Here is a 26,875-nt window from a genome sequence, read left to right on the forward strand (position 1 = left end):
TGTGTCACACTTTAGTGAATAAACCCATACCTCCCATGTGTCCCTATTTAGGAGGGCAGTCCCTATTTTGGATCCAGACATATGTTTATCACTTGTTTAAATTTGTAAAATTTATAATAAAAATTAATGTAAAAAAAAAAAAGAAATGTACTTTCAGATTTTAGGCCAAAATGTAAACCATGGCTGAACTTGAGATTTTTTTCCTAATTCATCAAACTCCATTTTAGTGAATAGCTCCTTCCCCTGTGAGCCATTGTTGTTGCTTAGTGAATCAGCCCCAGTAAATCACATTGTAATTGCCACACATCCTTCCCAGTCTCCACCCCCAAGCTCCCACTGGCTGCCGTATTGACATGTCTATAAAACCACCGTTAGGGGGCGCTGCTCTGTCAGACATATCATCGTTATCCTTTCCATTCGCTGGCCGCCAGGTCACGTGGGGTCCGTATCCGCCTACTCTGGCTGCTTCCTCTGCTCAGGTCGGTGTGCAGCTTGCGCGGGAAGGCTGGCCCACCATGGAGACTGAGCACTAGCTTGGAGCTGTGTGCTGGCAGCCGCCCTCTGATCAGTCCATGTGGTAGGCCTGTGAGATAACAGCTGCGACCCACTGCCGTCGGCTTACTTTGGAAAGCGCATAGGGCTTTGAAACTACTTATCCCGTCATGCTCAGCTGTTCAACAGGTTAGCTGAGCATCATGGGATATGCATCCAAAGTCCGCAGGGGACGACGTTTTTTTTTTTATGTTTTTTTTATTTGTTGACCTGCACGTGCCGTGACGTCACTAGTTAGCGCTGCCGTGGGGAGGATTGCATGAAACGTCTAGCGCGAGTCTTGCTCTCGTGGACACCACGTGTCATGGGCTGACTCGCTCACGCTCTGCGGAGGAGTGTAGAACGCTTGAAGGCGTTCTCCGCCGCCATCTTGCACTTTTTTTTTTTTTTTTTTTTTTTTTTTTTTTTTTTCCCCCCTGTTCCAGCCCGGGTCGCTCACCTCACACGAGGCTGTTGTGTAGGCAGGCTGATTGTTACTTAATATTCATAATGGCGTGTTTCCCCCCTACCTTAATCGGTAGAGGTGCCAGGGCTGCTGCAGGCTTTGAACGCTTTAGTTTCCATGCTGTATAATCTTTATAGTGCATTCACTGACCGAAATGTCTTCCTGCTCTGCATGTACTCTCCCCTTCCTTAAAGGAACACTCCAAGCACTATAACCACTACCGCACGTATTTACACACACTGCATCTACTAATCAAACACTCACTGCACCCACTACACACATATAAATATTCTTGAAACATAAAATCTAACTGGCATGTATATTTTGTGCATTTACCACTTAATTAAAAATAATTTGCAAAAAAAATACGGTAAATGTACAGAAAACTGGTAAGCTGTCGGCCTGAAAGTTCAGATTATCTGTATCGGCTCTTAAAATGTTTTTAAAAATCGGTCGATCCCTACATGTGAGCGTCATATGCTCAAACAGTATTACTGCTGTGGAATTGTGCCACTGGCCCTGTTGTCACATCTAGCAAAACGTGTGCTGTAGTTATGGAGCATGAACTTTTCCCTTTACCCCCTTAAGGACACATGACATGTGTGACATGTCATGATTCACTTTTATTCCAGAAGTTTGGTCCTTAAGGGGTTAAAGGGACACTATAGTCACCCAGACCCCTTCAGCTCAATGAAGTGGTCTGGGTGCCAGGTCCCTCAGGTTTTAACCCTTTACATGTAAACATGGCAGTTTTCAGATAAACTATGTTTATATTGGGGGGTTAAGCCAACCTCTGGTGGCTGTCTTCCTGACATCCGCTAGAAGCGCATCTGCAACGCTGGATGCCAATTGCGCAGAGCGTCCATAGGAAAGCATTAAGAAATGGCCTGCAGGGCCAGGCTGTAGACACTTTAATTACACTTTTTTATTTAGATGTCGCCAGCAAGTTCCGTATCGCTGTACAATAGGAAACCTGTAGTTCTGGTGACTATACTATTTAATCTCAACTAGTCTGGGTGCCGTGCCGCCACACCCGCAATCCCCCCCTTATTTAAGACCGTGTTTTCATTGCAGGGTTTAAATGCCTTTAGTGGTGGTCAGTTACTGTAGCAACTTTTGGAGGGAATGGCAGAGTAAGATATCTCTATCAATGGTCTTAGAAATCATATTGGTGATGCCCGTGCACACCAGCCTACCTATGCTTCCTACCGGACAGCGTTGAAATGGCTTAGATCTCTCAGCCAAGTAAGTGGGGGGCTAGCAGCCAGAGACTGGTGCAGCAAGAACAAAAAGGTAAGTAAAATTACTTGCCTACTGCATGTGGGGCTGGGAAACTAGTTAGAAATACTTACCGTATATACTCGAGTATAAGCAGAGTTTTTCAGCATTTTTTGTGCTGAAAAACCCAACTCTGCTTATACTCGAGTCAATAGTCTGTATTATGGCAATTTGCATTGGGTAAGGGGGTATTATACAATTGTTTGAATACTCTAATTGACTAGACAAATGCCAATGTTGAAATGGAAGGGTTACATACACCTCTAGTGTAGCGGTCTTCCCAACAGGCAATTAGTCCTGGAATCAAATGCAGAGTGCATGCCTATTTCCAATCCAGTGCTTCTTTGTGAGAAGCATTTTATTGTATGAGGTCATGGAAGGAGTCCTCAGGCAGCAAGATAAGTAATTGGCTTATTTTTTTTCTATTTTTTTTACTAGCAAAGGGGGTCGACTGAAGGGAATCTACAGTCATGAAGAAAACAAATTAGGCACTATAGCCTCCCTTTAAGTTGCTGTTGAAAGGAAATATCTATAAAGTTAAACATTTGCCTGATCCAGTCAGTAGAGCCAACTTTATCGCATTTTGTACAAATTTGTTTGGGTTTTTTTTTTCAGATCAACCTGGGAGCCTGTGTCCCCTATCCTGCGTCATGAGACACGTGCAGACTTCTTCCAGGGCTGTATCAACTTCTGCCAGTGGATTGAAGCCAAGCATTTCCAAGGGTCACATGCACACCCGGGTTGTTGGAGCGCGCAAAGTGCGAATCCCTGAGAGAGAGGTCCCTGCAGCTAGATCAAAAATGGCATGTACCCCCCACTTCAACCTGCAACCCCAGGAACGCCAGGCATTTTACAGACTGCTGGGTAAATTTTTAGCTATAGGAGAAGCACATACTTAAAGAAATACTACAGTGTCTGGAAATATGTATTCCTGTCATAGTGCTGGACTACTGATCTAGTTGTCTGCTCCATTCCAGAATGGAATCAGTGACAGCCTATTTTTCTGAAACTGCAGCGTTTACATTACTAAGCCTGCAAGTACAGACTATAGGCACCAGAACCACCATCAAAACATGGACAAATTTGAGATGCCTCATCTGTAAGGCTAACTTTAGCGATTTCTGAAGAGGCGCCAGATAGCATGTTCCCAGGGGAGCCAGATAAGTCACCATTACAAAAGTTTGACTCCTAAACATTGGTGACTTGACGTGGACATAGTGCTTGGAATCTATGCAGCATTTCAATATGAAAAGGCTGTAATACAGATATTGCCCAGTGCTGTAAATACCTCTAGCAGTGTCACCAGCCAGGAACTGCCATGTCAAACGCTGGCTAATGATGCTGCTGGAGGTGGTGTGCACCTACAGCAGGTTCATTAAATCTCTGCAGCGTTTTCATATTTAAACTCTGCTCCTAAACTGAGCGCCATGACTATTTGCAATCCCTGTGGTCGTGGTGATTTGAGTAATCCTCTAAACAAAGTGTATATATTTTACTGAAGTTGGGATACATCCTCCACCACAGTCTGGCTGAAATATGAAGCCTTTGCTTGAAGGTTTGAAATTTTTTGTAGTCTTAAAATAAACATAGCTGAGCATCCTCTGGCAATGTTGAAATAGCAATATACTGGGTATCATGGGAAGTGTCTAAACCTCTGTTGCTCAAAATGTATTTGTGCCCTGTGAGGTGTAACTATTTAAACACTGTAACCACTATACCACAGTAGTGATCATGGTGCGAAGAGAACACTGCTGCTCCCTCCCAATGTAAGTTAATTTACTAATGATTTTACAATATACCGAGGCTAGTCACCAGACCAGTCGCCACAATCAGTGAGGGCTGGAACCTCCTTAACAAACTTGCCATTGGATCTCCTGAGCTAAGCCTGGAGTCGGCTAACTGTTCTCGGCCAATGAGCCAAGCCCTGCACTGTAAGGCCATCTCAACATTGCTTCCAGGTCTCAATGTAAGTTGCTGGCACCTGACAGATCCCCCCCCCCCCTATCTGTAGCTTGACTTCTCAGAATGGTATAGAGCACTTCTGGCATCATACATTACATACAGCTAGCTATAGTGGTTACAGTGCTTGGCATGCTCCCTTATATTTATTTTTAGGTTCTTATGTTTTCAAGAATATTTTTATTTTATTTTCTGTGCAGAGAGTGATCTCATACAAGAGTTCCTTTCCATGGATGGCTGTCTGCGGATATCTGACAAGGTTAGCATGTAATGCAATCAGTTTTGCCTTAACAAGTCAGTTAATCTCGTGAAGAAATATGCATGACTTTAGTTGCTTAGTGTTAAATGCCAGGCACTTATGCACACAATGTTCAAAATATTGGCCATATGTGTAGTGTTTTTTTTTTTTGGGGGGGGGGGGGGGGGGGTCTTAGTCCTTGTGTTAGCAATATTTTATGTTAAAATGTGGACTTTCATACAATACGAAGATTATTTTTGGTTTAAATGAAGAACCATTCAATTTACCTTAGGGGCTTGGTGTTCTAGTAAGATCACCCTTAATATTTGCACTTACAATCCTTAATCCCTTGTGCTCGGTTTAAAACCTTTTTTATGGACTTACTTGAGAACAATTCTTCCATTCTGCCATGTCAGTACTCGAACACACTGCAAGTCATCCTCCTTCACTTGTTGGATCAGAACGGTCAGTATCCCCCCCCTCAGCAAGTTAACGATTTAAAGTGATCTTTCAACCACTAACCAATACTGTAGTGGTTATGGTGACCGTTTTTTTTAATGGGGTGACCACCTTTCTTGGTCCTGCATGCTGCGTCTTTCAGTTTCTTCTTGCAGGAGAAGGAAGAACTGGTCATCATGCTTAGTGCCTTTTTTTTAAAGAGGAATAGTCACTTCCCCGGATTTTTAATGTATACATATCCCCAACATCACCTAGAAATGCGTATTTATGAGGCATGAAAAAAACTTCAAACTCTGAAATAAGCAGCTTCTATCCTGTGGCGGAGTACTTGCATCTTGTCTACTACATCTACTCTATGCAATGCATGTCCTTGATGTGCTGGAATGAACAAGATTGTTCCAAGTCTTTAAAGATCAAAATTAAGTTATGGTGTGAGGAGGTCCTAGCGTACCTTAAAGGACCACTATAAGCACCCAGACCACTTCAGCTTAACGAGGTGGTCTGGGTGCCAGGTCCATCTAGGATTAACCCTTTTTTCTATAAACATAGCAGTTTCAGAGAAACTATGTTTATAAATGGGTTAATCCAGCCTCTAGTGGCTGTCTCATTTACAGCCGCTAGAGGGCTTCCGCGCTTCTCACTGTGAAAATCAGTGAGAAGACGCCAGCGTCCATAGGAAAGCATTGTGAATGCTTTCCTATGGACTGGCTGAATGCGTGCGCGGCTCCTGCCACGCATGCGCGTTCAGCCAGGGAGGAGGAGAGCTCCACACCCGGCGCTGGAGAAAGAGGAAAGTTTAACCCCTTCCTCACCCTAGAGCCTGGCGGGAGGGGGGCCCTGAGGGTTGGGGCACTACAGTGCCAGGAAAACTAGTGTTTTCCTGGCACTATAGTGGTCCTTTAAGGGTTGTTAACCAATGGTTTAAACCTAGAATGCTGAAACCAGCCCTCTGATCACTGTCACCATCCTTCCAGTTGAGTTCAAGACCTGAATCAGGAAGCCTTTGAAAGGTGTGCTGCTTAGTGTCAGCTGATGTTCTCAGCCTATCAGCTTTCTGTTTCAAGCCTCTGACTGCAGCAGGTAGATGGTTGGTTCAAACAAGGCTGTGTTTCAGTACTTTCTGGTTAAACAATTTGGTAATGGCTTAAAGTAAGCCAGGTACCTGATTGCACTATAACTTCAATGATAAAAGCATATCATAGTGTAACATTCAGTAAACTGTTTCTATGGGGGGAGTCTCCTAAAGCCACTGATTCACTAAAATGTACGCATTAGTGTGCAGTTGTGGTATTTTTAAATGAGAAATTCCACATCTCATTAAATATCTAATCATTCCTTATGTATGTGGTAGCTATGTCATTGTGTAGGCTACATTTTGTGTGCATTTTTGGTATTAGGCAAACTATTTGTTTCACATGCACTACATTTAACAGTTGGTATCTTAATAAATTACTGTCAGTGGTGTAATCAGTTGTAAGGCAGCTTATGCTATGAACAAAATGTTTCAGTATGTTGCACTATACCTGTTTAACTGCTTATTTTTTATTATGCAGTATCTGATTGCCATGGTGCTAGTGTATTTTAAGAGAGCAGGCCTGTACACCAGTGAATATACCACAATGAACTTCTTTGTTGCCCTGTGAGTAAATTGTTTTTCCTACTCGCGTAACTTTAACCTAGCACTTGTACGTCTGCTTTTTTTTTTTTTTTTTTGAACATCAGATAATGGTATTTGATACATATCGTTTTGTTATGGTGAGATGCTTAATATCAGATACCCTATCATCATTTGTTAAACCATTTTATATTTTCATTCTTTTTATTATAAATTATATAATTATACGTGGTGACGTAGCAGCAATTCACCTCAAATAAACTTACAATCATTCATCACATTCATCCATTCTTGAGCGATATCGGGGGGAGGGGGGACCGCCTTCTAGACCGCCCCTGAGTCATCCAAAGCCGTCTCCCAGGGATTCCATATTCTATGATAATCCTGTTTTTTTCCCCATGTTAACATACACAGCTTTTTCCATTGTTTTTTGGAAATTTATCTGTACTTGTATCTCCTTCCATAATGGAATTATACTTGTTTTCCATCTCCTAGCTAAACATATTTTTGATGCCATTAAAATGTGTATGTCAATCTATGAGAATAGATATTGCTATCTGGTAGCTCCAAATGAAATAGAAATGAGTGAAAAGTTAGTCTGATATTCGTTGCATAGATTCTACCTAATACTAAGTCCAGTTTATTTTTCACTAATTGAAGCTTTGGGCAATCCCACCAGATGTGTGTACCCGTGGTCGTATTACATCGCCAGCATATATCACTTGAGCCTGTTTGAAATTTAAAGAGTTTTGCTGGTACCATGTACCACCGGTGTAAAATCTTAATATAATTCTCATAAATAATAATGTTGTGTATTGTTTTTTTGGTTAAAATAAATGCCTTTGCCCAGTCTACTTCACTAAACTCTTTATTTATTTCTTGTTCCCATTTACTGATTTTATTCAGTTTATTCCTGGGTGTATATTCATATAGTATTTTATTTATTTTTGATATTGACTTGTCTTTCCCTTTTATTGATACAATTTTATCAAAGATCTTCTTCAATTTGTTTATTTTTCAAGATGTTTCTTATTTTCTGGTAAGTTAGAAACTCGGATTTTAAGAGGAAATTTACTTCATGAATTTCTTGAAAAGTCTTTGTTATTATCCATAAAAAAATCTCCTATAACTTTCGTACGTCTGCTTTTTATACAAGTAAAAATTTATAAAATGTTGAAAAAGGTTCATCATAAAATACAATAACATTTGTGATAATAAATTGTATAGTCTAGAGTCTAAACACAACTCCCAGTGTTTCCCTAATGCATTAACTTCAGGGTCAGTACATCTCCAGTGTCTATAACTCTAATGTTGGTTCTTTTTTTTTTTCCCTCAAACTTCATTTTTCCCTCAGTGTTTAAATTTATTGGTATTGCAAAATTACGCATTTAACTTGGGCCATTTTGTGTCCTGGCACATGATTTCGGTTAGGAATAAAACACTGGCCATATTAAAAAAAAAAAATAAAAAAAAAATCATGCATGTATTCATATCTAACTGTACATTCCCCTGCCCTCATCCCCTCCACCCCCACCCCCCCACTGGGGGTATCTAATAACTTGCTTGTCTGTAGCACTTGGAATTCCTCCCCTTATAAAACTAAATTTGTGACTGTCCAATCAGACTACCCGGTGACAAGTCTTTGCAAGTCAGGTGCTCACTAGGCTTCTCCTTCTCTTGCAGGATTAGATTAAGCATCAGCTCTTCCTCCACCTGTTTGCCATAAAAAAAATCCCTCTATTTCCCCAGAAAGTACACAAGCAAAACTAATGCAAAAAATATTTTATTAACTATGGGAGGGAAATAGAAGTGTATTGCCTCTAATCTTTCTAAGGAAAAGAATACATATGTCAGATGGAAACCCAAGGAATTGATAAGCTAGGTAACTTTTTTTTTTTTTAAATTTGGATTGTCTGAGCCATTGAGGCAAATTTCTTCACTTTTCTCTTTCTTGAGGCCATAAGATCTACTTCTGGTTTGGCAAATCGATGGACTTCCTGAAATTTCTGAGGGGAGTCACCAGTCTTCCTGATTCAAATGATTCCTGTTTAGTGCATCTGCCAGGATGACAACCTTCCCATTAACATGAACTGTCATCAGAGATTGAATATGGAACTCTGACCCTAGCAATATCTTTGTACAGAGATTCTCCAGAGAAGATGATCCAGTTCCTTCTTGTTGTTGATATAGGCCACTGTATTTACATTGTGGGAATATCTCCACTTTTCATGGAGAATGAAGTGTTTTGAAACTTCAGAGAGCCATCCATGCTGCTTTTGGTTCCCTAAAGGTTGTGGAGAAGAGTTGTTCACTGGCCTTTTGCAGACCGGTTTCCCCATGTTTTCTTTAACCACCAGCTAAGCATAGAAACATAGAAACATAGAATGTGACGGCAGATAAGAACCATTCGGCCCATCTAGTCTGCCCAGTTTTCTAAATACTTTCATTATTAGTCCCTGGCCTTATCTTATAGTTAGGATAGCCTTATGCCTATCCCACGCATGCTTAAACTCCTTTACTGTGTTAACCTCTACCACTTCAGCTGGAAGGCTATTCCATGCATCCACTACCCTCTCAGTAAAGTAATACTTCCTGATATTATTTTTAAACCTTGGTCCCTCTAATTTAAGACTGTCCTCTTGTTGTGGTAGTTTTTCTTCTTTTAAATATAGTCTCCTCCTTTACTGTGTTGATTCCCTTTAGTAACAAAGATGTTTTCTATTAACCTGAAAGGAGTCTTGATCTAGAATCCAGACATGGTTTTTCGCCAGCTTTGCAACAACGCTGGATTACCAACAATCTTCAACTGCCCAGGTATGGGACAATGTTAACACCTTTTCTTAGAGCTACAGCAATAACTACTAGACCTCTTTCGAAAACTCGGAGCAGAGCAAACTCCAAAAGTGGAGACTTCTGAACTTTTAATGAACAAGTTTGCCTTTACCATTATACAAAATCTTCAATTTTCTGCTTTCCTTTGCCATGGTAATATGGTAGGCACTCTTGAGATCCAAAGGCACTTCTAAATGGAGAAGTCTTGACACAATGGGACATTGAAATGTCAAACAAAGGAAACCCACTTTGAGGACAGTCTAATTGTATTTTTTTTTTACACATATGGTTGCCGTACGTTTGGGTTGTGCTTCCTAATTGGGACATGCATCTGAAAGATCGGAATTAAGAAAAGGGCTTCCCAGAAAACCCACCTCCGTTCTTCGTTGTCCGAGCACGGGACAGATCAGGCATCTGTTGGAGGTGAGGTACACAGGTTGATGCCTGGGGGGTGCGGCACGATAGCTGTCCGGGTGGCAGGCTGAGTGGCCAGGCTCCTTCCGTGGAGGTAGAGCTTAAACACCAGGATCTTTGTATGATGAGTAAGTATTGTGTTGGAAAGAAAGCATGGCCTCCAGACGAAGTGAGTACGTGGCAGGCCTTGAGCCTGCGCACAGTGGTGGAACCCACGTCTGGGTGATGTTGCGTTCCAGTTATGCTATTGCACATGCGCAAACCAAAACTTTCTGGAAACTGCCAAATACAGATCGCTGTGCAGTTCCCTCTGGCAGCAGGATGCTTGTCTGAAGGGTTCCCAGTGTCACTTTCGTGTTGAAATAACAGGGAAACAGGTATAGCATATTGTGGTGACTCGCAGGTCGACTCGCAGGTCACGTCGTAACACAGGTAGTAATTGCGTGTTGGACTCGCAGGTCCCGTGGAGTATAAACAGTAGGTAGTATTTTCACATGGTACATTTAAATGACTGAGGACACGCAGGTCCCATTACGCCTAAGGTTATTGCCCGTGGTATGCAAGTCCCTGATATATTATGGCGTCTATCTATTAGTATTCAAATAAAGCCACGTCATTATGTGGGCGTTTGCGCCCCAGGCTTCTGTGGTCTCGCAAGCCCCTTATCTGGCATAATGTTAGTATTTGTATTTCAGTGCGTAGAACAGTGAGACCTGCCGGCCCCTTGGAGCCTATAGCTTATAACAATTGAAAACCATATGTCAATAGCCCATTCAGATGAGTTCGCAAGTCCGTGGTCTCGTCGGACTCCTAAGTCCCTCATGCTTCTCCTGGTAGAGAATGTTTGTGTCATTACTTTTGTTGTGAGAGTGTGTCAAGGAAGGTCCCGCGGCAGCCGAGGCCCTGAGATCCTCTTAGTGGGGCAGTTAGGTCGTACCGCCCTCGTATCGTGTAGTAGTTCGAATCACCGATTTCTCTGTATCTTGGGGTCTCGTTTGGGCCGGTGGGTGGGTTTGTGGTTACTTCGTCTCATCCCCTCTGTTCCCGTGGGGGGTTGTCCATGTGCCTCTCTTGTTCCTATCCCCCAGCTGTTCGCCTGTCAGATCGTATGGTCTGTATTATGAACCTTGGAATGCCTCTTCCATAAACATGCTTTTCTTGTGGTATCTGTGCTACTCTCCTCCTTCTTGATTGTACTAGGGTAAATAATTGTAACAAAGGTTCTGCAAAATTTAAGCAATGACTATGCATCATTCCTAGCCTGATGTCAAGATTAGCAAGCCCTATCTTGGGATTCCTAGGGAGAATCAAATGGTTTGTCAGCTGCTGTGCCTGAGACAGTCCAAAGAGGCAGGTAGAAGAGAAGGCTATCGGCTACATCTAATGTAGCTTCTGGCGGATGTTTGTATACTTCTTATTGAGACATATCTGGTTCATCATATTGTGTGGAGTTGGTTCCCTGCTGATGTACTAAGAAGGTTCATTGGAATCCGTCATGGGGCAGGATAAAATGCTGCGCTTCTATGAGTGTTCTCTGTTCCTCAGACCCCATGTCTTGTATGCAGAAAATGGAAGAACTCTGTAACGAGCGTTTAATATGTTTACTCTCAAATGTGGTAAAAGTTCAATCCCCAAGATACACTGGGAAACCAGAAATTTCTGCATGTCTCTTCCCTAATACCATAGGTGGAATAGCTGCTTTAAAGACCCTGTGGTCAAGAAGGCAGAGTCCTCTTACAGACCATCATCCAGGCTGTTGGTTTACAGTATATGGCTTTGCTGGCAGGTGCAGTGGTGCGCAGAACTTATAACTTAGTTTACTATTGTTAATGGAAGTCTCTAGATAGCAGCTTTTAAGTTTAATGCTGTATTTGTGATTGCAACATACTTTTGTGATGGACATGACTAATACATTTTGAAATTGACAACCTAAATCAGGGGTTCACCTTGTGGCTTAGGCTTAGACTGCGGATCGGGGTCCCTTTCGGTCCTCTGGTTAGTCCCATTAAGAAAACTGGTATCTTATAACCTATGTCAAAAACAAAAAAACTGTCTCTACTAGTTTATTACCTGGTGGTAGAACTAGGTCCGACATGGGTAGATGTTTCTGATGTCAAGAAGGTTGGAGGCCGAATCCTGCATTTCTATACGAAGTGTAGATGGCTCAGTGGGCTAATGCTTGGTTCAATTCCCCAACAGGGTTGACTCAGCCCTTCATCCCTTTTGATGTACATGAATTGAATGATTAAATGGAGTCACTTATCATTCCCAGGATGCATTTGGGAACCAGTAAATATCTGAATGTCTATTCCCTGGATTTTAAGAGAATCTACTTGCAATATCTGGTTTCTTTATCTAGTACAGAGGGCACTGCTTGCTCTTTACGAGTCTGCCAAATCCAGAATTCCTTTTTTAATTTATAATTCTTCCGAACATCTGGTACTCTATTTACTGAAACGGTGTCCCTATTATGGTTCTAGTGAACCACGAAGCTCATTAAGATCCAGAATCTCCTGGATATCAAAGCAGGATCGCTCCTCTTAGACCTGTTTTGCATTTAAAATATTTGGTTCATAATCAAAACTGATGCTTCAGTAACTGATACTGCAGAAAGGAGATATATACCCACGTATCCTTATTGCGGTCCACATGACATTTTCAGAAGATGCGCCATAAGTTGATTGAAACTTCATTGCAGTTCACACTCCCTTTTGGATGGTCTTCTGCCCAGGAATAGTTTATAGGTTCTTGCTCCCATAACTCTAATCGGTACGGTTGCTCTTTAAGCATGTTCAGATAGCTAGCAGAACACTACAGGAATGGGGTTGGATACGGAGACTATAAAAGTAATTTCTTCTTCCACACAGGTTTTCTGGTGTTCAAGTTCACCCTAATATGTTATATCTGCATCTGACCACACTAAAAAGGAAAGGTCCAATTTCAAATTAAGTGAAATTTACTTCAACTGGACATAATCTCTGGGTCAAAAGTGTGAAGGTCTTGTATTTGTATCTCCTAGACTTTATTTTATTTTCTCATGGAAGATTTAACTGGTGGATGTAAAGTTTTCTGACCTTTTAGCCTATAGAATGGGTAGTTCTCCCTACATAAGGCATCGATCAGACTGGAGCGCTCCTTTAAATTCGCTAATGTGCCAGCATTCTTGGTCCAAAGAAAATTAGTCCACTAATTTCAGAGCTCGTAAGGCAGTTCTTCACTCCCCTCGCCGACTTCATGGTTAATGGAGACTTATTAGGATGCAGTCAGACCACAACAGTTTCTCTCACGTCGACTGGGTGGTGCCAGTGGCAGTCTGTTTCAACTGTGTACTTGGCTCAGGATCTGAGGTCCTCGCTCCATACAACTTATGAGGTATCTACAATGTCATCACCTACAACCCCAGCATGAGGGAGTGGGATCGAGAGAATGTCTATAGATCTTCTGATTACTATTCCAAAGAGATTTGGAGGGCCCAGATAGACCTTATGGCAAGGAGGGAGAACATGATTCCCAGATTTGCCTCCCTATACAGGACTTGCGTTTTTTGTTTTTTCTTGCAAGACTTCAAAAGACATGAACATAGCAGTGGTTCTGTTAATCTAAACAGAAAAAAGTAAGGGAAAAGGGAAGCTGAAAGAACACTCTTTACGGGGTTAACCCATAGACCAAAGTGAATAAACAAGAAATGAGTGTCCTAACAATAAAACTTAACTTTTAATGATTCTATTAAAATTATTTTTGGTAGCTCAATAAGGATAAAATATCCAATATATAGGTGGATATTCAAAATGAGTAATAATAAAAATATATATACCAATGTGCTGTTACTGACTGTTAGGTATCAGTAGATCTCATATACATTGTTTTAGAATCTTTTCACATAGGTCGAGAAAGTACATCGAAAGTACACTTATTCTTAGAACTCTGAACTTCCTTGTACAAAGAATTAACCATTAAACAGAAAAAAATATAATTATCTTAAACTAGTGAATTAAATAGCCATAGATTCACCTTGAAAATGAAATATACAGATATTAGATGTCAGATGCTCCAAGTCCCTGCGTGTCAGGGGCACTGACATCTAATATCTGTATATTTCATTTGAACGCAGCTCGAGCCCTGAGTATACATTTCTCTTTATTGCTATTACAATTTTGGAGGATTAGGGCTTTTTTTTCTAGATTATGACTGCCCATTTTTGCCATTGTCAATATGCACCTCTAATAGAAACCCCCTTTTCTCGGTTCCCACAGCAATAAGTCTGTTTTTTGTTTTTTATCCACAGAGGAAATATAATAGAACCTCTAGGTGGATAATTCATAGTGCACTTGGAAACATTTTTTTTTTTTTTTATACATCGAAAATAGATACAATTACGAACGGATGCTAACTTTTCAGTGCACTTTGATACTATTCATTACATTTCTATTTGGATATAAGAAATAAGATATAATTATCATTTAGAAGATAAATTAAGTTTTTTTTTTGTTTAGATTTATTAATGTGTGAGTGCAAGAGTGGAGACTATCCAAAATGAACCATTTAGTAGTTAACACCTTATAATTTGATAACTGCAAGAATAGTCTCTCTGCTTTGATCTACTAAATGTGTAAGAGTGCAAAAATTGTGACTATACCAAAATGAACTCTCTCATAATTTGGTAACGATGGATAGCAAATTATATTTTGCTCCAATAACCTGGGAAGTAGGTTTCTGAAAACTTCTGAACAGAACCTTTCCCCCCCTTTTTTTCTTACTAATCCTTTTTGTTGTTTTTCATATTTTTAGATCGAATTTATGATTATTTAACTCACTAATTTAAGAAAATTCTATTTTATCTAGTGCTTAATTTATTGCACAAGGTGAATCTATGGCTATTTAATTCACTAGTTTAAGAGAATTATATTTTTTTCTGTTTAATGGTTAATTCTTTGTACAAGGAAGTTCAGAGTTCTAAGAATAAATTCTATGTACTTTCTCGACCTATTTGACAAGATTCTAAAACAATGTATGAGATCTACTGATACTTAACAGTCAGTAACAGCACATTAGTATATATATATATATATATTTTTATTACTCATTATTTTGAATATCCACCTATATATATTGGATATTTTATCTTTATTGAGCTACCAAAAATAACTTTAATAGAATCATTAAAAGTTAAGTTTTATTGTTAGGACACTCATTTCTTGTTGGTTCTGTTAATCTTTCCATACTGGCAACACTATCTGTTTTTTGGCCTTGATGGAGATTTCCAGGTTTTGGGATCTCCCTATTTCAAACACTCTTAGACAGGTTGGTCATATTTACGGTAGGGCAACTGCATGGTGGATCCTTCATCTTCGAAGTCTTCATAAGGCAGAATCCAATTGTTTCTAATCTACTAGTTCCGCCTCTAACATAAGAAGTTGGGTAGAGTTTCTACATTACTGTAAGGAACATCATTGTATTCTAGTTTATTTGTCCGTTTGGTTCAGATTTACACTTCCTTAATGAGATTTCAACATTAAGACCAAATTGTATTTCCGAAGTCTTTCTGAGAAATGATCTTTTTATATGCTTGTTGGAAGTTTCTTTAACACAATAGGCTTCTTGGGCCACCCAAGAAGTTTTCCTCCTGGGATCGATCTTCAATCTTTCAGGTCCCCTTGGACTTTGGAGGTGGTTCCTTTGTCAGACTATAAAGCTGCAACCGCATTCTTGGTGGCCATTACCTCTGCCAAGAGCTTTGGGCTTTATCTTCAGTAGAATTTATTATATTCAGTCAGGGTAAAGTAATTTCATCATACACATTCAATTCAAGAGTTATCATTTAGAGCAGTTTATCAGCTCCTCTTTCTAACATCCTACAACTATGCCACCTCTCCGCTGAAACAAAGATGGCTATACTAGAGGTTAAACAGGGCATTACAGGTCTAGCTATCAAGATCAGCCGAATACAGTAAACCAGATCACCCTTTTGTCATTTTCTAAGGAAAATTTAATGAGAATGAAGCCTTTCATAATTCTATTTCTCGTTTGTCTGGCCTATATCAAAATGGCTTGCGCTTCAGTAGTTTTGCTTCTCTCAGCAAAAGTAATGGCCACATCATGGGCAGAGAACTCTTGCTTCACCCAAAAAAATCAACAAGGCTGCTTCTTGGTCATCTTTTTAGCACTTTTGTCAGGCATTTCAGGCTAGAGGTACGCTCTTCCTCTAAAACTGCATTGGGGCATAATGTACTACAAGCTGAGACATAAGGCCCATCAGATTGGGATCTTGCTATATTCCATATGTACTGCCACCATATGTATTTTTTTTTTCTTACTCCCTGTAAAAAATTCTTAAGATGGTGGCAGTACAAATTTTGCTTGCAGTATAGGGCGTTGGTGTTTTGTTCTTGCTACAACTGAGGTGGGTTTGCCGGGGGAAGCACTTTATAGGGTAAAGGGGGAGGGACTTTTCTTCCTATCTTGCAGATGCTTGTCCCAATTAGAAAGCCCAACCCATATGTACTGCCACCATATTAAGAAAAAAACTACGGTGGGTAAAAAAATCTGTTTTTACAACTTCACATCCTTACTAAACAGGCCCACATCTCTCATCCAACTCTAAATGCTTGAATGCAAAACAGACAAGCAGCAAAAATGTGGACATTCCCTAGTTCTGTTTATGCACTCTTTCTAGTGATCTTAATTCTCACGATTCTAACAAGTGCGGGACTCTCTGGCCAAACTAAAACAGCTGTAGGGAATACTTGCCTCTATATGCAAAATGAGAACCTCTGGAATGAGCCATCTTGTCGAGCAGTCAAAGATAATGTCAACTATTTGAAAATTCTCAAGGTACTCACGCCTTTCCAATATATTGCCACATCATGATGCTTGGGTGCAGTCCATATATTCTGGCTCTTGCTCTGCTTGGCAAAATTACATATAACCTGAACACTTGTTATGGTACTGTGGGGAAATTATATCCATATCGGGCACATATAGACAAACGTGTATTCCTAACACTATACTGCTGGAGTACCTGTTTAGTACTTTGGAACATAATGGAGTAAAAAGGTTTCTAACTTTCTCCATTGCTTTGGCTGGCTACAGCTCCATGGCTGAGATAATGAATCTTGAAAATGTCTCCCAATCCTTTCCCAATATGAATGCATGTGGAAGGCTTTTGCAAAATGATGCATCAATCAACAAACACCAAAATTGTTTCATTAAAGCGGCACTGTCATGCCGAACTTACCTTTCTTTAATCAATTCCTCTTCTCTCCCTGTCGGATCTGTTCATTTCTTCCTGTCTGCTCTAGTTTTCTTTAAAACATGACAAAGTAGAGTATGTCTTATGAACGTTTCCTATGCCTGACCATCTCTGATCAGCGGAGGAGCAAAGTGTGCTTCACTTCCAGTGGTCAGAAATTTTCTCACAATTCTAAGCTTTCCTTTGTTTTTCGCGATGCTTCCTGTCAGTATTCCCGAACATCCTGTCACTCAGAACGCTGGCAAAACCACCCTACTATGGGGTGGGGGCCAGGAAAGGACAATAGGGCCCCCCGTTATCCTTTAGGACTGCCACTCAGGGTTTTAACTGTGAGCAGCCACAGGTTGCTCACTCTTTAGTAGACATGACCCTACTCGCAGTATCGCAAGTAGGGGCATTCTGGAGATTGCAATCTCCCTTAGACTAGTATGGGAGTCATGTTGACCCCATAGAGTGAGGGAGGACATGGGGGGCTTAGAAGCGGCAGGGAGCAGTGCTCCACACCACTTCCTATCTTTACATTTTACAAAAAGGAGCTGCGCGCCGGTAGCTCCCTCCTTGTAATAAACTGAACAAACACTGGTGTTTGTTCGTCTGACACTTCTATTCATTAATTCGTCTTTCTGACATATGGATGAAATTCCCGTTTGCAGGCCCAAGTGTTTACTGGGCATGCGTGGGTATTTCAGTGCTATCTAGTGTGGGCAGATGACGTCTCACAGGGACTTCATCTACCCAAACAAAGATGGCGGCGCCTAGGTCCAGACAGAAAAGATAAAAATCAATTGGATGTAGTGGAGTCGGGAGGGGGGGGTTTAAAAAAAAAAAAAAAATGGTAGTTTTTGGTTGCTATAGTATCCCTTTACACTTATGTATTCTTTTTTTTTTTTTCCCTTCATTACCGTAGAGGTGACGTTTAAAAATATCCGCATAACCGACATCTCTCCAGGTGCAATAAGGGTAGGCGGAGATATCGTATTCTCCGGATGCCTTTTTCCTGACGGGACCCTTATAGGATAGAGGGTAATTGACCGAGTCTTATACACCACTTCAAACTAGAGTTAGTTGACCGTGTCGACCTGTATAGGGAAGCTCGGGGTGGTTTAGCTATTGTTATTAGGCGACCTCTTTTATCACCACTGTTGGTCACTGCTAACCGGACACGTTACCTTGTGTTCCTGGTCCTCTAATCGAATAGAAATCGGAAGACAATAGCCAAAACGTATAGCATATTACCAAATCCCTGAAGGGGATCAGGCGCTACTGAAACTAGGGACAAGCGTGTCTGGGAGACGGTTGTCAATTATGATTGTTTTCCTCAGATCGACCTCTTCCACTGAGACTTCTAAGCAGGACACACGATAGTACCGCTCTAGTTATGATACCTTCGGGCAAAAGTGAGGAATATTGTTGCTGTATAAACAATATAAAACCCTCGATGGGGGGGCAAGTTGTATAGAATTTCTAAGGTGGCTTGTACTATGTTACATTTACAAAACTGTTCGTGTGTATTTCGACTTCTGCGCAAGCCTTCAAGTTATGATTCTTGCCTTAACCATCGTGTGCAAAAATAAAGAATTAAAAAAAAAAAAAAAAATCCGCAAAAGGATTGTTCAAAAGAACCAGCTACCCTTGCCAAATACTTATTTTGTAAATTCCAACAGTCAGCCTCTACATCCTGTAAAAGAGACTTTAAAAGAATGCAACCAGAAAACGTTTTTCTGAAGGAATTAGAATACCTATTAAACAATGGTGCTCTCCCTGTCTGGGTATATTTGTACAGCTGAAAAGCTTCCTCCTATAGAATCCATTGTTTTTGGATATTTATATCTTACCTGGCTAAACCACTCAATATATCAAACATTCTGATATGCTTAAAGTATAGATTTTATTTTTTCTAAATGCTGAAAGCCTGCTGCATAAACGCTGCTCCTCTTCACCTAATATTGTTGAAGATGCCAAAAGGCTTGCAGCGAGTTAATAAAAGTGCATAAAATTGAGGCTCTTCTCTGTGGAAATACTCTGTAAAAGTGACAATCCATTCTTTCCCAACTTTATACACGTGTAGTTAAAGAAACACTATAGGGTCAGGACTCAGGAACACAAACCCTGTATTCCTGATCCTACTGTTACAACCACAATTTAGGTGGCTTGCCCCTTAAAAGGGGTTAAAACTCTCCTTATTTCCAGCACCGTTCTGGCCCAGCCTGATATGCCTCCTTGGTGACATCAGAATTTATGATTTTTAGGCAATTAAATGCTTTTCCATAAAGCATTAGATTGGCTGCAAGGAAACACCATTTTGGCCAGTCAGCACCTCCTCGTAGAGTGTCAGGATCGGGACAGGGATCCAACACGCAGAGTACAAAGTGTAGTAGGTACGTATACCGGACTTCAGAATGGCCGGACTTAACGTAAGGAGTAAGTAGAGAATGGTCAGAGGCAAGCCGAGGTCGAGGGAACGAGAAGACAGGTAAGCGAGAGACAAGCCGGGTCAAAGGATAACAGAGATAAGCAGAGTAATACAAACAAGCCGGGTCAGAACCAAAGAGACAATAGACATACAAGAGCACTGAGTGACTAGACTGGCTAGAACCACGACAGGGCAATGAGCAAATGCGGCAAGCTCTATTAAATACCCCGGTTCTAGGAGGTAATCACACCCCCGACGAGTCCTGGTTCGTGTTCAGGGTTTGAGTGACAGGTCGAGCCGGCTTGGCGTCATGACGTCGGCTACTGAGCGTCACGTCATAAAAGGGCGTGGATCCCTCGCGGCCGGTGTGTAACCGACCGGAGGGACCGCGAGGAACGGAGGAAACAGCCCTTCTGAACGGGAAAACGTCTAAGTCTCTCCTCTTATCAGAGGTAGAGACTACAGGTACCCTGACAGTACCCCCTCAGAAACGCCCACTGGGCGGAAGCGTCCAGGACGAGATGGAAAGCGGGAGTGAAAAGCCCTGCGGAGGCGAGGAGCATGAACATCCTCCTGAGGTACCCAAGTCCTCTCCTCAGGACCATATCCCTTCCAGTCGACAAGATACTGTAACCTCCCTCGAGAAATTCGAGAATCGATGATGGAGTTGATCTCGTACTCCTCCTGGCCCTCAACCTGAACAGGACGGGGAGAGGAAACAGTGGATGAAAATCTGTTGCAAATTAACGGTTTCAGCAAGGAAACATGAAGAGTTAGGGATGCGTAAGGCAGATGGAAGTACTAGACGATACGCAACCGGGTTAATACGAGCCAGGACCCTGTAAGGGCCAATGTAACGAGGCGCGAACTTCATAGAAGGAACCTTTAAACGAATGTTTTTTGTACTCAACCATACGCTATCACCAGGAACAAAAACAGGAGCCGCCCTTCTGCGTTTATCAGCGTGTTTCTTGAACATGGAATTATGTAGGAGAATTTGTCGATCCCACAACTTCCTCAGATTGGCAACATGAACATCAACCGACGGTACCCCTTGGGAAGGAGAGACGGAGGGAAGAATGGAAGGATGAAAGCCATAATTCATGAAAAAGGGGCTAGAACGAGTGGAATCACAAACAAGATTATTGTGTGCGAACTCTGCCCAAGGAATCAAACCGACCCAATCATCCTGATGTTCGGAGACAAACAACGCAAATATTGTTCAATTTTTTGATTGGTACGTTCAGCAGCTCCGTTAGACTGAGAGTGATAAGCAGAAGAAAAACTCAATTTGATGCCCAATTGAGAACAGAAAGATCTCCAGAAACGTGAAACAAACTGGGAACCTCTATCAGAAATAATTTCGGACGGTATCCCATGTAAACGAAAAATTTCTTTAGCGAATATTTCCGCCAATTCAGGAGAAGTCGGAAGTTTAGGTAAAGGCACAAAATGAGCCATCTTAGTAAACCTATCGACTACAGTGAGAATAACAGTCTGTTTTTTAGAAATAGGCAAATCAACAATAAAGTCCATGGCCAAACAGGACCATGGTTTTTCTGGAATGCCCAAGGGCTGTAATAGACCACATGGAAGAATATGAGGTTGCTTAGTCTTAGTACAGATCTCACACACTGCAATGAAATCCTTAATATCCTTTCGTAAAGAAGGCCACCAGAAATCTTTAGAGATTAAGGAATATGTCTTGCGAATACCAGGATGCCCCGCCACCTTACTCTCGTGGAAACACTGTAAGAGCTCCCTTTGGAGTTCAGGGGGAACGAAGTGTCTTGCCACAGGAGTCTGCCTAGGTGCCAGATGTTGCAACTTCATGATACGGTCAAGCAGTGGAGAATGAATTTTAAGACTTGTGTTGGCGATAATATTGCACTTGGGGACTATAGAGGACAACACTGGCTCAGACACAGTAGAAGGTTCATATTGGCGAGACAAAGCATCGGCTTTAGAATTCTTAGAACCAGGTCTGTAAGTGAGTACGTAATTGAAATGGGTGAGAAATAAAGACCAACGAGCTTGCCTGGAGGACAATCGCTTGGCCTCCCCAATATAGGACAAGTTCTTGTGGTCCGTCAAAATAGTAACAGGATGTAAGGTCCCTTCCAATAAATGTCTCCATTCCTTTAAAGCCATGATAACTGCTAGTAGTTCCCTGTCACCAATGTCATATCTGCTCTCCGGGCCAGATAGCTTTTTGGAAAAAAAAACACATGGATGTAATGGTTTATCCACACCTAACCTTTGGGACAGGATAGCGCCTACACCTGTCTCTGAGGCGTCTACTTCGAGTAGGAAAGGCAAAGTAGTATCAGGGTGAACTAAAATTGGTGCGGAAGCAAAAAGTTCTTTGAGGGTTTTGAAAGCAAGAAGTGCTTCAGTAGACCAATTCTTAGTGTCAGCCCCCTGTCTGGTCATATTGGTGATAGGAGCAATAATTGACGAGTAACCCTTAATGAAGCGCCTATAATAATTGGAGAATCCAATAAACCTCTGAATGGCCTTGAGACCCTTAGGTAAGGGCCAGTCTAAAATGGACTGGAGTTTATCCGGATCCATCTTAAACCCTTCCCCAGAAATCACATAACCAAGAAAGTTTGTCTGGGACTGATCAAAACTACATTTCTCCAGTTTGCAGTACAAGCCATGTTGAAGAAGTTTGCGCAAAACCCTTCTGACTTGTCTGTGGTGAGTCTCAATGTCCCTAGAATGTATAAGCATATCATCCAGGTATACAATAACGCAGTCCTGTTGAAACTCCCTAAGAACTTCATTGATCAAGTCCTGAAATACTGCCGGCGCATTGCAGAGACCAAAAGGCATTACGGTATACTCGTAGTGCCCATATCGAGTGTTGAACGCCGTCATCCACTCGTGACCCTGCTGAATCCTCACCAAGTTATATGCCCCTCTGAGATCTAACTTGGTGAAAATCTTGGAACCCTTTAAACGATCAAAGAGCTCGGTAATCAAAGGAATCGGGTAGGCATTTCTAATGGTTATCTTGTTCAAACCTCGGTAGTCAATGCAAGGTCTCAGTGTACCATCCTTCTTTTTAACAAAAAAAAAACAGCCCCGGCAGGGGAGGAAGATCTCCTAATAAATCCTTTGTCTAGATTTTCACGAATATACTCCTCTAGGACTAAGTTCTCTTTAGTAGACAAAGGGTATACATTGCCCCTGGGAGGCATGGTACCAGGGAGTAGATTAATCTTACAATCAAAGGACCTGTGTGGGGGTAAAGTATCGGCCTTCTTTTTGTCAAATACCGCCTTTAAGTCCAGATACAGTGGAGGTATTTGTATTTCTGTAGGGTCGGTACACTGAGTGGATGCATTAACTATGCAAAGCGGTGAGACTTTCTGTAAACACTTCTCCTGACAATTCTGACCCCATGAGATTATCTCCCCTAATTCCCAATCAATAATAGGGTTATGTCTCTTTAACCAAGAATACCCCAGGACTATGGGAACAGAAGGAGATGAAATGAGTAACAGAGATATGTCTTCCTCGTGTAAAATACCAACAGTTAAGTTAACGGGTATGGTTTCACGAAAAATCACAGGCTCAAGTAAAGGTCTACCATCTATGGCCTCAACGGCCAAGGGCGTCTCCCTTAACTGAGATGGAATAGTGTGTTTAGTGACAAAAACTTGGTCGATAAAGCTCTCAGCAGCTCCGGAATCAATCAATGCCACAGTCTCTACTACTCCCCTCTCCCAAGTTAAGGAAACGGGTAGCACAAGCCTATGATCTTTATAATTATGAGTAGAGGACAAAATAGAAACACCCAAGGCCTGTCCTCTAGAGAAACTTAGGTGCGAGCGTTTCCCGATCGATTAGGACAATTTAGGCGTAAGTGACCTCTGACTCCACAGTACATACACAGCCCCTCCCTTCTCCTGTACTGTCTCTCCTCTTCTGAGAAATGAGTATTGCCTATCTGCATAGGTTCTGGAAAAGGTAAGGTTTTGATCTCAGGACTTAGAAATGAGGGAGCTAGTTTGAAGGAAGGTCTACAGGTTCTATCTCGAGTGTTCTGTCTCTCTCTTAAACGCTCATCAATACGAGATATGAACAAAATTAAATCCTCCAAATTCTCAGGAAGCTCTCTAGTAGCAACCTCATCAAGTATTACATCTGATAATCCGTTTAAAAATACGTCTATATAAGCCTGTTCATTCCACTTAACTTCTGCCGCCAAGGACCTGAACTCTAGTGCATACTCCACAAGAGTTTGGTTATCTTGTCTAAGGCGCAACAGTAATCTGGCTGCACTGACCTTTCTACCAGGAGGGTCAAAAGTTCTTCTAAAAGCAGCTACAAAGGCATTATAATTATATACTAACGGATTATCGTTCTCCCACAACGGATTGGCCCATCTCAGAGCTTTCTCAACGAGTAAGGTGATAATAAATCCGACCTTCGCCCTATCTGTAGGATAGGAACGGGGTTGTAATTCGAAGTGGATACTGATTTGGTTTAAAAAACCTTGACACTTCTCAGGAGAACCACCATAACGTACAGGTGGGGTAATACGAGAGGAGGCACCTACAGTGGCTACCTCTAAACCTGAACTTACAGGGGGGATAGAATTATTACGCATCTCTTCTGGTGGGTTATTAGGACGAGATAATAACGCCTGTAGTGCTAAGGCCATCTGATCCATTCTATGTTCCATGGCGTCAAACCTAGGATCGGAAGGACCAAGCTGACTACTTGTACCTGCAGGATCCATTGGCCCTGTCGTAATGTCAGGATCGGGACAGGGATCCAACACGCAGAGTACAAAGTGTAGTAGGTACGTATACCGGTCCTTAGAATGGCCGGACTTAACGTAAGGAGTAAGTAGAGAATGGTCAGAGGCAAGCCGAGGTCGAGGGAACGAGAAGACAGGTAAGCGAGAGACAAGCCGGGTCAAAGGATAACCGAGATAAGCAGAGTAATACAAACAAGCCGGGTCAGAACCAAAGAGACAATAGACATACAAGAGCACTGAGTGACTAGACTGGCTAGAACCACGACAGGGCAATGAGCAAATGCGGCAAGCTCTATTAAATACCCCGGTTCTAGGAGGTAATCACACCCCCGACGAGTCCTGGTTCGTGTTCAGGGTTTGAGTGACAGGTCGAGCCGGCTTGGCGTCATGACGTCGGCTACTGAGCGTCACGTCATAAAAGGGCGTGGATCCCTCGCGGCCGGCGTGTAACCGACCGGAGGGACCGCGAGGAACGGAGGAAACAGCCCTTCTGAACGGGAAAACGTCTAAGTCTCTCCTCTTATCAGAGGTAGAGACTACAGGTACCCTGACATAGAGAGACACTGAATCGGTCCATCTCTGAGGGAAAATTCTGCATCTCCATGCAGAGTTGCCGACTGTGCACTTTTTAACAGTACTCATTAAAGCCTTTTCTGGCACTGCCACTCCCACTACCCAAAACCTGAGCTGGACACCTTAACCAGCTCAAAAGTGAACTCCTTTCTAATTCTAGCTAACTGAGCAGAATTGTACTCATACTTGCCACCAGTAGTACCAGCTGTGATTTGCACCTTACTTTCCTCAAGGACTGGCATCCCTTCAAGGTGAAAACTTCTCACCCAAGCATATATTTATATATATATATATATATATATATATATATATATATATATATATATATATATATATATATATATATATATATATATATATATATATATATTTTTTTTTTTCCTTCTAGCCAGGCCCTCTAGTTTACCCTGTCCCTGGATTGCAATAGGGGAGGAAGGCAGGCTTTTAAGTCCTTTCCAGGCTCTGCCCCTTTAAATCCAGAGTAAGTGGACTGCAGCACAAGGTGAATCCCCTGCACTAAAACAAAGTACCTCCTCAAACAGGACTGTAACGGACCGTTTCAGCAGACAAGGGGTTAAAAATCCATTTAGGCGATAATCCCCTTTCTGAGGCACAGCTACTGCAGAACACCAAACTCCCAAACTGGTTACAAAATAGCACTCCACCTCCCGAACTGGAACCTCACAAATAGCTGCTAGCAGATGAACAAGAAAAGCAGATAATCAGCTTACACTCCTGGCAATCAGTCTCTAACAGCATACAGTGAATCCCCCCCCAAGAACGAGACAGAGCTCCGTGTTGAGGGTCAAGCAGTGGTCTCAGGTGCTGGCACACCCAGCCTGGTTTTTATCAGTTGTTGCAAATACAGAACCGCCCACAGGGAGGTATAAAACAACCAATCATATCAGTTACATCACACAGATTCCCTCCCCTTATCCTGAGTGGAAACTCAATTACACATACAGTTAAAACATACTTTTAACTCAACTTTCGTAACTCTAAAACCATACATCACATTCACATAAAAATTATATATTCACGAACAACATATCAAAATGGCATGAATCAGACCAGGGGTTCAGACGTTAGTAAAATATCTTTTGGGGCCTGGCTGGCACATGGCTATCTGGCTCAAACCGGTTTTACAGAGCCCTCTATCCTGGAGACAATGGGAAAATAATCAAATTATATCCAGGGATAGAGGCAGACTCCATTGAGCACATGGTTGCAAAAAGACATAAAATTACACAATGTTACAATTACTACATGCAACATATCCCCAGATAGCTTAGGTCTGAGCGCACATTATTGAATGGTGCTCAGACCACACACATACAGTTCAATTGCCATGGAGCTAAAGTCTTTCCCATAGTCTTTCATTATATGAATGGGCTCCATGGCATAGCTATCTGGGGTATCACCGCTCACACAGGGCAAGTACCGAATGACCCCACTGTATTTAAAGGGCCAGAATGAGTGACATACACTCTAGTATGGACGAATACTGTTTTTAAAGGGCCAAATCTCCCAGGGCCATAGTCCAAAGGCAGCAGGCGAGCAACCAGGCTTCTCCAATGCAATGTGGCGAGATTGCTCTTGTCACAAGGACTTTGCCAGCCTCCGCATGAGAACTTCTGATGCCCTCTTTAGTCCACACAGTGGTGAGTGGGTCTGTCTGACCATCCTAGCTATTGTGATATGCTGGCTGGATTTGGTTTGTGCTACTGTTATATTCCCACACATCCTGTGCTCTTGCAGCTAGTTACCTGCACCAAATTCCAAGCCAGCAACACTGGTGTCACTACTTATGCCCACATCCCTATAGCCAACCTGAACAGTAAATTTTATCAGTTTTGGGTGTTGCGTTTGCCAATTACCTGTCTAAATACAAATGCACAAGTCTAAACTATTTCAGGCTTGGTAATTATTTACAACTTGGCTTAAGAGTGGCCATAAAATCAATGGCTTTAGGGGGCGGAGCTTAGCTGCAAACCAGAACGGCCACACTTTTCCCGAGCTCTGCAATAAGTTGCCCTAAAAGGCTGTTTTAGGGGGACTGTCTGGCACACAACGG

General features: G+C 41.9%; 1 protein-coding gene across 2 annotated transcripts in view; it reads left to right on the forward strand.

The window, feature by feature from the left end:
* Positions 1–605: 605 nt before the first annotated feature.
* SPDYC (speedy/RINGO cell cycle regulator family member C) overlaps positions 606–26,875 on the forward strand; it is a 31,787-nt gene continuing 5,517 nt past the window's right edge. For both annotated transcript variants that reach the window (XM_063437449.1, XM_063437450.1), the window contains exons 1-4: positions 606–681; positions 2,891–3,139; positions 4,435–4,493; positions 6,485–6,570. In XM_063437449.1, coding sequence (XP_063293519.1) covers positions 663–681; positions 2,891–3,139; positions 4,435–4,493; positions 6,485–6,570 — 413 coding nt within the window. In that variant the 5' untranslated portion in view covers positions 606–662. The remainder of the gene's footprint in view (positions 682–2,890; positions 3,140–4,434; positions 4,494–6,484; positions 6,571–26,875) is intronic.

The sequence above is a fragment of the Pelobates fuscus genome, chromosome 12, assembly GCF_036172605.1.
Source record: "Pelobates fuscus isolate aPelFus1 chromosome 12, aPelFus1.pri, whole genome shotgun sequence".
NCBI classification, from domain to species: domain Eukaryota; kingdom Metazoa; phylum Chordata; class Amphibia; order Anura; family Pelobatidae; genus Pelobates; species Pelobates fuscus.